The sequence below is a fragment of the Ailuropoda melanoleuca genome, chromosome 19 (genome assembly GCF_002007445.2).
Source record: "Ailuropoda melanoleuca isolate Jingjing chromosome 19, ASM200744v2, whole genome shotgun sequence".
NCBI lineage: Eukaryota > Metazoa > Chordata > Mammalia > Carnivora > Ursidae > Ailuropoda > Ailuropoda melanoleuca.
In genome coordinates, this window is record NC_048236.1 from 21,545,174 (window position 1) to 21,557,469 (window position 12,296).

The 12,296-nt window shown below is 31.5% G+C and overlaps 1 protein-coding gene across 5 annotated transcripts in view; it reads left to right on the forward strand.

Moving 5' to 3' along the window:
• The window catches only part of ADGRB3 (adhesion G protein-coupled receptor B3), a 697,114-nt gene that overhangs the window by 259,649 nt on the left and 425,169 nt on the right, over window positions 1-12,296 (forward strand). For 4 of the 5 annotated variants that reach the window (XM_034648079.1, XM_034648080.1, XM_034648081.1 and 1 more), the window contains 2 exons: window positions 5,946-6,056; window positions 12,006-12,167. In XM_034648079.1, coding sequence (XP_034503970.1) covers window positions 5,946-6,056; window positions 12,006-12,167 — 273 coding nt within the window. The remainder of the gene's footprint in view (window positions 1-5,945; window positions 6,057-12,005; window positions 12,168-12,296) is intronic. The other variant, XM_034648082.1, reaches the window with a different exon arrangement.

Consider the following 12,296-nt stretch of genomic DNA (forward strand, 5'->3'; position numbering starts at 1 on the left):
CAACAAGAAAAGACATCCAGCTACTAGTGTACTATTAGCAGAATTGAATTTATCATTTATGTGCCTCTACATTTATTTTCTGTATTACCAACAAATAAAATATTTTTCAAGCAAACCATTACTGGTAGTTTATAAAAATTCAATAGTTATCTCGAAAAGAAATGAGGTCATAAAATGCAATTGACTAGTGTATAAAAATATTAACAAATAATTCCTACATGATTACACACATTGATGATTTCTTACATGGAATGGTGCATCCAATTTACTAACATTTCCCAGAAGGATGACAAAATAAGAATAAAAACAATGATATAAGGGTTTACCCCCTAAATTTCCTGGAATTATTCTAAATAAGTTGTTTTATTATATGATTTTCACACACATATTTGAGGAGACCTAAAAATAAATCCATCATATGTAATTATTTCAAAGTTTCTAGTTTGAATAAAGATAAAGTATAACATCATTGTCAAAGAAAATATGCACTAAGTATACTTGAAAATTACTTCTACAAAATATGTTATGTTTTATAATTTAACAACTTAATTGAAAACTGAAAACTCGTGAACGTTTTAAATTTTTCTATAAACATACTAGCAGTATGCCCTTTGACCATTCTCTGTTTTGTCCATTTTTAGAAGTGGCATGAAATTACCCATCTACTTAACAGAGTCATCCCAACTAATTAATAAAATTATTTCTGTGGGAGTATTTTGAAAAACAAGATTCTACTTCGTTATTGTAAGAAATAGCCTGTTGGTTCCTGTAACCAGGTATCTAACTATGGCAATGAACCGAAAAATAATTTGAAGGAAAAAACTATCAATTATCCTCTTAAATTTTAATGATGGATTTTTCTGATTTCTAATATTTCTTAATAGGTCTTACTTGACTTTATTTTAAATGCTTCTTAATTCAATTTTCTCAAAAACTATTTTAAATATTTCTTGATATTTCTTTTTTTATTATTTAAATTCAGTTAGTCAATGTATTTCCTGGTATTTCTTAATTTATTATCTAGCTCTTGTGCTTGAATTTTTTGGAAATTGTCTTCTATCCACATATTCTATTCCTATTTGGTTCTTGGGGAAAGTGAAATTAGTATATTTATAATCAATAGCATTTTAACTAGAAACGTGTTTGATAATACAGATTGTAGTCTTTCCCCCAACATGTCTATCTTTTAATAAAGCACCTAACTATGTAGGCACTCAAATAGTTGTTGAGTGAGAGAATACAATTTTGAAGTCTGATCAAATGTCACAAAACATTTTTTAAAAATCTCAGAAAACAGAAAAGTATCATAATACTGATAATCTGGATGATTCTTCACTATCTAAATACCTCCTAGCTATAATATGCACAAAAAATGTGCATGCAAAATAATTGTGACAACTCCATTTCCAAAAAATGTAAAAATGAATGAACACATTTAGTAACTCATGCTTCTGACAAAATATAGACTCAGAATGCATTAAATATAATAATCTTATCTCAGAAAATGCCTGATTGCTTCTTAACAGAATTTATTTGTCTATACCACCATAATCCAACCAGATGATAGAATCTTTCCTCTTCCAACAAGTTATACAAGTTATTCTTACTTGTTATGGTATGACAAATGAAATGTCACTTCAAATGTCCAGTTGCATGGCTTAAAAGATGTAGTTTCTCTTTTGAAACATATTAGCAAGTCATTCTAGTTAAGGGTGATATTTAGGAAACTAATATAAAAATAATTTGATTTTGATTAAAATAAACAATTTTACATATACCAAAAGTTCAGGTCATGTTTAGTGGATTTCCGTGGGCTATGAGCTTCAGAATGTCAGAGACTATTTTTCATTTATCTTTGTAACTTTAGTGCCTAACACATAAGTAATTACTAAATGTTTACTGACAAAAATTAAGCTTTGTTTTTAAGGCATTAAGCCTTGTTTTAGGTTAGTGAGATTTAATTTTTTTTAAGAAAAATGTCATATTACAATTATTAAATAATAACCTGAATATATTTATGGATAAAGAAATGTTGGCCATCATGATCATACATAACTAACTTCCAAGTACTTCACTAATTTTTTTTTCCCCATCAAGCAAGTTAAAGAAGGGGTTCTAGACATCCAGAAACTTTCATATTGGAGAAGCAATTCTTGACATGAAATGTATTTACAAAATAAATAAATAATGAACCTCAGTTAGGTGCAAAGCCGGAAGTGGTTTTAAAACTCATAAACTGTATTTCCTTCTCAGAGAAGTTTATAATCTAGTACAAGGAATAAAGCAATCTGAAAATTAAAATGAAGGTCCATTATTGGTACAACCTGAAATAGAAATTTAGAAAGAAAAAGCCTGATTATGATTGGTTGATAGTTCATGGAGGTAGTGCCATTGGAGTTGGACCTGGGGAGGTGCTTTCCTGCAGGCATGGATAGAAACACAGGTGTTTCGCATGGAGAAAGATGATAGAAATGGTGCAGTGGTTTGACTATTTCCAAGACAAAAAGTAGTGCAGGTTGATCATAGAATATAAGTAAGACATAATTTTGAGAGTTTGTTGAGAAGCATTCATGGCCTGGGCTAGGGTGGCTTTCGGGGGAATGCAAAGGCAAGTTAGCTAACAAGTGAAGTTAGTATTTATATCGCAAAATAGATTGCAGTTATAATTTATCAACTAATCTGATGCACCGCTTACCTACACATTGAAAAGTAAACACTTGGTAAAACAGCAAATGGATGTGTGTATGTTTTTACTTATTGATGACTGTGATTTCACATTATTATAACCCTTGATTTCCAGACAAAAACTTCACAACTAACAACTGACTGTCAAGAGTTAGTTTTCAAGTCTATTTGTTTCTTAATGATCCTCTTATGTATTTCTGGATGGGGGAAGAAAAGACATAAAACTATTCTTAGGACAACAAATTTTCAAAACCTTTCTTTCATGTAGCTTTGAGTATGTCTTACTTCCAGAGACTACTGTTTTTATCAAGAAGCACATTGAAAGATTGTATGAGAAAAATGTGCCTAAAAATGAAAGTCATCTCCAGTCATTTGAGTTTTATACATGCATACAGTTATTTACCCACCACTTCATTGATACCATCACTATAAATATATAGGAAATAACCCTGTATTTTCATAAGCCGTGTACCGTATATACATACACAATATTATGCTGCACATTACTTCATTTGATTTCATAACTTGCTTTTCATCGCTTACACAAAGCAGATCATCTCTTTGTTTGTTTATGCTATTTTCCTTGTGTAACTAATGTAGTATGTTATCTTTGCCAACTCAGAATCATATGAGTATAAATCAACAACCCATGAAGAACTTCAGTTACTCAGAGAGCATAATATGCTTAGTTTACCTCAACCCACATTCACCACATAAGAAAATAATAGCAAAACTAATGGCTTTTTTTTTTCTTAGTTTGGATGATCCAACTGGCCTTTATTTTCACTAGAAGTAAAGAAAATCAAATGATCATGAAAGGGAACACTTTTTGGAAATATCCCATTGTGAGATGTGGATTGAACTATAACATTTGTTGTTAAATCTTACCATTGACAACAACCCTAAACAAAGATGTATTTTTTTTTTCAAACACTTGATGCATAAACATTGGCAAAAGAAACTCACTTGGTTAAATAATAGTTTACATGCTTCACTTACAAATTCAGATTGTTTTAGGTCAGAAACAATAGGTCTAGAACATTCAAAAAATACCACCATAGTGTTGTTTTTCCACCTGAGAAAAAGAAATAAATTGTTAGCATGTCTTCTGTCTTACAGAGAATTTAGTTATATCAAGTCATCCTGTTCTCATTTTTTAGAAGTAGTTTTCCAGATAAATTATATTGACAGAAATAATCAAAATGTTCATTTGAAACCTTTGGTTATACAAAAATATATAATCAAGTTCATAGATGATTAAAGAATTTCTTCTTAAATACTGTGACCCAGTATTAAATATCCCAATGTTGGAATACATAACATTGATTTTTGATGATGAGTAGAATTGAGTAGAAGTGACTATAGTGAAGAATACTGAAATTTAACTTGTGCTCTACCTGTGTTTGAGAGATTTAACTCACATTCCAGCTAATAATATGAAATAGTTCACACAGATGCTCGTATCTGTTTTTAAAGATAAGTATTTTACTTGTGTTTAAACTTCTGAAATCATTAAAAATTTAATATGACACTTTTTAAATTATTTTAGCCGTGTCCATCAACATACTCAGGCCTTTAAATTTCAAGATTGTAGTCCTGGTACAAATAAACGACTTATTCTTAGAAAACAGATTGGAGGCTATTCTCATGCTGCTGCTGAGTTGAAAAATTGTCTTCTTCTAGAACAGGTAATAAATAAAAGTTATTTACTAAAAGAGGTTTTAAGGGGGAAAAAAGAGGAAGAAGAAAAAGAGAAGAAGCAGCAGCAACAGAAGGAAATGTCATAGGCATGGAAAAAAATTTTTTTTTGTATCCTTTTCCCTCCCAGTGCCAAAACCACCTTAATGTGACCATCAGAGCCTGCAACTTATTTATGCATACGTATACTCTGACTTAAATGTTCTAGTGCTAGACACACACGCATACACATTTAAATGATAAATTCAAGAAGACAGAAGGTAAAGCATAATGTTAATAAAAATTACTACTGAAATTCTTTTGCTGTTTCAGACCCTGAACATTTTCAATTATATATAATATTTTAAAATACTGGGTAGTACATAAGAGTCTAGATATAAACTTTCCAAGTAGTCAATTTCCAAAATCATTAAATGATATGTGAGTAGATGCTTCTTATTAGCATAATGAAACATAGTTTAGGCAGTACATACTGCATACATAAATGAATGGAATGAGAGGTTGTTGGCAGCAATGGAAAATAATGATGGATTTTGCAAGATTAAGCCAACTGACATTTTATGAAAATTTCCATTTCCTGCCTTGGATTTTATCTAAACTGACAAAAACAAACACACATTTAGATTTCTCAGATTTCTCTTGGGATGTTCTCTTGGGTAGAATACTTGGAAAGAATTTCTGACAAATCAATCTGTCAGGTGCCACACTTTAATATTTATGTGGGAATTCGCCAGGATGGACAAAAATGTGTGCTAGTCTGTTTATCATTAAATAAAAATTGTGGGTAGAATTAGTGCTTACAAAACACACTGCTCTATTACACAAAGTAAGTTGTAATATTTTAGCAGAAAATTAAAGATTAATTGGAAAAGGTAAAATTATACATTCCCAAATTTTGACATTGGTTCTGGCAATATATCTGCCCTGTCATTAGAACATGTTTTACTCAATAATCTTTGTCATGTATTCAAGTCCTGGTCTTAAGGGCCCAATAATTGTCTTTATGTAATAGAAACACCCTAATAGCTTGCCCCTTGGGAATCCCCTTTCTCCTACCCTCCCTCCCCTGAACCAGAATCAACAACTATCCCATAAATTCAGCTTTTGTTTTATCAAAATTATTTTACAGTAACAGTGCCGGAATTATAAAGTGCTGAAAAACTTGGAGTTGGGGGTGGTTACTACTCAGCAGACCAGCGGCTGTTATGCAGTCAGGATTATCTCTCTGAAAAACAACAGTTAACACTGTGGTTGTATTTTTTCTGATGTATTGCTTGGAAACATTGTCAGAAAGGCATACACTATTTGTTAATTAAGCTAACTTAAAACCTGATGTGTCATTCTATCGACTGTTATTATTGTTTCTTGAAACCTTGCTCTTGTTTGTAGATTTTTTTACTTGAGTTTAGAAATATTCCAAGTAGATTAGCCTCACAAATTTAGAATTGTAAATTTGATCAGTAACTTCTAGGTATATGCAGGAACATATTGCATGAGACAGTAATGTAATTTGTGAGAAATGTCTACACACAAGCTTTCATATACCTTTATTCTGTCTTTAGAATTTGGAATGATGGGAGATCATACAATTAAAAGTCAGCGACCTCGATCTGTTCATGAAAAAAGGGTCCCTCAGGAACAAGCTGATGCTGCTAAATTTATGGCACAAACTGGTAATACGTTAGTTACATTTTTCTATTTATTGTTGTTAATTTAATGAAACCACTGCATGTTTTCATAATCTTTTGCTGCACATTTGTCAGTTTTTGGAGCTGATATTTTTTTGAGCCATTTTTTTTTTTTGTCACCAGTTAAAGTCCATAAATGAAGTAGCTTTGAGTTGAAAAGCGCACTAAAAACATGTGTAAGGTTTATTTTGCTTTCAGTATGGGACATGTAAGATTTACATATTCTTATTTACTCATGTCAATTAACTTCTTAAATTGTATCCTTAAACTTTTAAAGAAATTCAACAGTTACTTTGTCAATAATTGATTATTATAGGACTTTTCAGAAGGAGAATTTTAAATAGGACTTTAAATGATGAAATTTAATTTAGCATTAAGATGTCGAGTATTTTTTCAAAAGTCGTACATCATATAAATATTAAAAATAAAATGTATGTAAATTAGAAACTTTTTCAGAATTTTTTTATTTGAAAAGAGAGTTTTGCTATATAAGCTAAATAATAAAAAATTGACAGTTGTTATTAGTAAGCTATAATACATCCCAAATATTAAACATCAACAAAAATCACTTTCTGGTTTGTAAAATTTTTAATCCTAAACTAATTAGATTACTTTCAAATACCTCCCTTGGGGGGAAATATATATATATATATATGTATGTATATCTGTAGCACAATTAAATGCATTCATATGTTGGTTCATCATAGTAAATGGGCTATAATTCCATCTGTTTACATTGCATGTAGTACATTCTTCGATGAAAATGTATTTAAACTGTGTTATGAACATTTTCAGCTGTCACTTTTATTTCAGGAAATTGCAAACTAACAGTTTTATCTATGTCTTTATAAAGTTTTATACGTTCCAATCTGGATGGTCTGTTTTACCATTAATATGGAAGTTTCAGTACTTGATCAGCTTGTTGACATGACATGGACTGATTTTGATGAAATTCTCTTGAAGAATGAATATTTCCTTTAGTTTACATTTTCTTAGGATATTTATTCTGAACATTAAATTTGAATCTACAACTTAAAATGCAAACACTCTTAATGGATTGTGCCCTTGGTGAGTAGTATAGTAGGTCAAAGAATTCTTCAGAACAGGAAGAATGTTTACAATAACTTCTGCATTAAGGACATATTTTTACCTTTTTTTAATATATATGTTGCAGCCAGACCCAGAAATGAAGAAAACTTGCTTATCTGGATTGCTTTTGGTGCAGCTTCTTATTTAAGAAAACGTGACATATTTTTACCATTTGTTCAAACAGGTCCAAAAGTGCATTGCCAGGGTCAGGTAAATTTTCAAATTATTAAATGTATTTTTCTCCCTTACCCGGAGCAAAAAGTCTCAAGCATTGACCAGAGATTGGGGAATATTTGACTTTAACTAGAGGCATAGGGCATGGGCTGACCACTCAGCCTCTTTCCAGTGATCTCACAGGGGCATTTCTGCAAGATCAGAGATGTTCTTCCTTTTTGCACAAGAAGTGGCAGTCATTGTCTTGCTGAAATTTATTAAAAGTGTGGTTACTTGGGAGTGAAATGGTGAGCCGTAGTTTTAAATTCCCAATAATGTGGTAAAATTAGTTGATGCAGAAATATTATACAATTTGGCCAGGAGCTTTTATATAAATTCAGTTTTTGCATTTGGCTATGACATAAACCAAGAGAATTCAGTTCTCAGCCAAAACCTTTTTTGCAAATTCGAATCACAGGGAACATGATGTTCTCCTAGTGAGAAATTACTAATTTCTGTTTTCATTTACTGGTTCTTTTTCAAGCATTGCTTTGTATCTAAAATATAATAACACATGATTTGGTAAAGTAGATGAAACTCTTATTAAATAGATCCATGAGGAGCATTAAAACCATTTCCTTGTATTGTTGACAATAATTTAGAAAAGGCAATGAAAAATTAAAATTCTGAAAATATCGATTAGATGTTTGAATTGATGTGTAATAAATATTTATTATTTTATTTTAAAGCAAAAAGAGTTTAGGTAAATATAAAAACACATGTAATATTTTAAATTTAAATTACTACAATACTGATAAAAGACTGGAAAACTGCATTATTTTAAATAGTTTTTAAAATATGTAATTTGACACCAGGCAATTATAAAGTTAAAAAGAGAGGGGCTGTTTTTTTCCCTTCAATATTTTCTGAGATTATACTTTCTTTAGGTGTTAAGGTAGTTAGTCTGAGTAAGTGCAACTAAGTGTCACATAATAAAATCTTACAAAGGTTAAGGTTTACTTATAAAACTTTGATATTGGTCTTTCAAACCAGGAAATTGGTGTTACATACAAACAATGATAAACATTTGCTAATATTAATTTGAGAATGAAGAAAAATGCCATAGAGGTAAAACTGAATGATGGAAGACATCATATCTTTTATATTAGCCTTGAGGGAAAACAAAGGAAAACCTCTAAGCCTTTATAATTAAGAATTACTTCTCAAAATGAATAACCTGGCCTCTTCAACCAATATGATCAGTAAACCGCGTATCCGAAAAGCGAGCTTTCTATAACGTAATACCGTGAGTGGAAATGGTTTTTAAAAGAGGAACATTTGGCAAAATAATGTTACTTTATCAAAAGAACTTAATCATTTTGGTCAGTCCAATAACTGAGATAAGCTAGTTTAAGTATAAATGAATACTGCTTTAGTAGCCTAAGACACAATTTATATTTATAGTAAAGAGAAATGAAGTGTTAAGATACAGACATTTAATAGAGACATCCAAATTAGATGCCAAAAGATGGCTTAAGACAATTTAATTGCACTTATTGGTGCTTTTTAACACCATAGTCATCAAATGATCTTATAAACATGCTTAGAAAAGTGGTCCTGTATTCCAGTGGGGGAAGATAGCCTATATTTGTAAAGTATAGCATGTGATCTAAACCAGAAATATAAAATTAAAAGTATGTTTCTAATTTAATCATTTTAACATACTCACAAAAATTTATATTAATATTTTTTATAATTTAAAATATACTCTTACATATTATCTCATTCAATCCTCACACATGCATTTTGAGGTAGAAATATTACCCATTTTATTGAGAGGTTCAGAGAAATAAAGTGACTTTTTCAAGGTCACAGAACTAATATTCAGTAGCTTCCCATCAAACACAGGTCCTCTGACTTTAATTACAGTGCTTTTCCAATCCCCTTTCATGTTTCGCGTCAGGATAAAGAGCCTTAATTGTGCTCAGACACTGAAGTGTACTACACCGTGTTTCACCTGCCTTCTCTGGCACAAGTTAGGGAACCAGAGTAGTTTGTGCTATCTCCAAAGACACACATATTAAAAATAGTATACTTTGTATTATACTTAACTATTTTACTATCAGTGAGTTTTTGAAAATATACATATCTTTCTTACAAAGTATATGAGCTATTTCTCACAGTCACCCAAAGTGCTTGCCCTGAATAGTCTTCACACTTTTTGGAATGAAGTGGCAGCAAGGAAATCATAACTAGTTAGTGGAAATGTCACTTGAAACTATACCATTTGAAATATAATGAGGTCATTTTGGTAGGTAGGCTGGTATTTGAGTGGCAAAATTTGATTCATAATGTGAAAGCCAATATATATTTTATCCATTTATTTATTTTGTTTCTGATCAACAAAATGAACCATCAATTTGAGCAAGTGAAGAAGGCCAGTTCTGAGCACTAATTGCCAATCTCTTATGATCTACGCATCACTGCTTAGCCTGTTGAACGTCATTATAGTATATGTTCAGAAGCAGCCTAGATTTTTTAATATTTGTACAGAAATACATTTAAAAATAGATCTTGATCCTGATTCATTGCTCAATTTAATAAAAACATTTTTAATGCCATCATAACAATGCGAGGCCGAGAGGACTGTTTTTGTGGAAAAATATAACAACTTTATGCATAACCTTTATCATTTTACTTATAGAATTTACATTGTTCAAGGTTTTCTAGCTCTTAATTAATAACATACAACCATAATCTTTCTACTTCACTTACTCTCATCACAACACTGATTAAAATATCAAAAGAAAAAGCTTTGCATTATATTTTTCCTAACTTTACGCTTAAATTCTTCATCCCTAAATACATATATGTTCATATACACCTATATGTGTGGATATTTTTTAACCGTTGCCATATTATTGGGTTCTAGAATAATGATTTTCAATTTTTAGATTATTCTTTAATGTAAAAGAACAAATTATAAGGCCTGACTTTAAATATTATTCAAATGGTCATCCAATAACATTTTTATGAAGTAGTTAAATATAAATTGGTGAAGGCCAAAAAAGACTAAAATAATCAAGGGTAATCTACGGAGGACTTTCAGGACAAACACTGATCCAACACTGAAAAAAAAGTCCTATTTAATGTAATACATCATCCCAGTTACCACTGTTTTTGCCCTTATGTTATATATCTAGTCATAAATGCCTTATAAGCTATGCCTCTAGGTGCATAAATGCAGACCAAGATAAGAGCAAATCCTTATAATGGTGCTACCCAAATTGTGATTGTTGGACTTATGCTTATCTCTGAACTAGTTTTTATGGGCCCCTGAGGAGATAAGAAGCTTATACCAGAATGTAAATTCAATGACTTTATCAAGCACATGTTTTATTTCAGCTAAATTTCTAGTTTGTTTCTTTGGGAAGAAAGAAATTCTCAGTGAAGAAATCAGCAAGTTGAGTTACATTCTGGTTCAATCTCCTTCTGTCCTGGAGTACTGTCTATGGACCAGCTGTCTTGAGTAGCACTGCAAGTAATTTCTAAGTCATTTACTAACTTTTCAAAAGAAAGAAAGATGGACAAATAGATTATCATATTCTTTTTTTTGAATTCTATTCCAAAGGCAAATTCTAAACAGAACTTATAAAATACAAATCATTCCTTGGTTTATATAATCAGTGATACAAAGTATTCAGAAACAGTTCACCTGCAAACCCTTCCCACAACGAAATAAGTAATTTAAGTTCTTCCTGCTAGCAGGTAAATGCCCCAATTTTGTATTTGGGGAAAAGCAACTGCAAGTTTTCAAATCAGTGTTAAAAATCTATCCGGAACATGATGCTAGAATAGAATCAGAAGTCCATCGTGATGGTCTTAGAAATTCTTGACTTTAAGTCTTTTGGGGACATGACTTAGATAATAATAGAAACTAGACGTAATTTTAGTGTGATGCTTACTCTGAGAAAATTAATGAATCCAGACATTCATTGGCTTTTTAGGGCCCTATTTTGAATAAATTAATAGAAATCATAGAGAAATTTTCCTTCATTTTGAGCAAAACTCACTCCTCTAGAACATGAGGAAAATTGTGAGCAGAAGAATTATCACAAAATAAATAGCTGTCATAGGATGAAAAAGTAAGAATTGCACTAGGAATAAATTATAAATATGTGTCAGTGTTTAACACAGTAAAAATCAGATATCCCCAAACTCCCAGGACTCCGCCTTGTCCAGCATTAGAAAGGAGGCTGCTAGGCAATAAAGGATTAGGGAAGAAGAATACATCGATATGTTCCGACTCACCAAAGCCAGAGTAAGTTTAGCAATACATTTCGCTTCCTCTCCCATCCAAAGGACAAAGTTTTAGATCGGCCTGAAGAATCCCTTCAGCAATCATCGTTGTTGAAAAATGCTGACTGGTCCCTTCATTGTGTCTGTAGCACAGCGTCGTTGTGAAGAGTAGTTTTGCCGACAAGGTTATAAGAAACTTGAACCTCGCGTCAGTGTCATATGTATCTCCCTTTAAGTGTATTTTTCTCTGAAATGTTCTCTTGTACCTTTTGATGTAATGTCATATTTTTACATTTAAATTATTTTTGCATGTCATAATGTCAGTTCGGTATGATGCTTAGTAAATGAATACTCAAAGCAGTATTTCATGTTTATTTGTTGTCTTGCACGCAGGTGAATCTGGCGTGGAAGAGTGGTCCCAGTGGAGCACATGCTCAGTTACTTGTGGTCAAGGGTCGCAGGTGCGAACCAGAACTTGTGTATCACCTTACGGGACACACTGCAGCGGCCCATTAAGAGAATCAAGGGTTTGCAATAACACTGCCCTCTGTCCAGGTAGTGTTAGCAGCAACTACAACTGTGGATGTTATTGAATTGTGTCATGCTACGCATTTGGAAAGATTTGTTATTTTCATATGAACTGGGTATAGGCATTTTCATTAAAGTGGATAAGTTTAACTCATA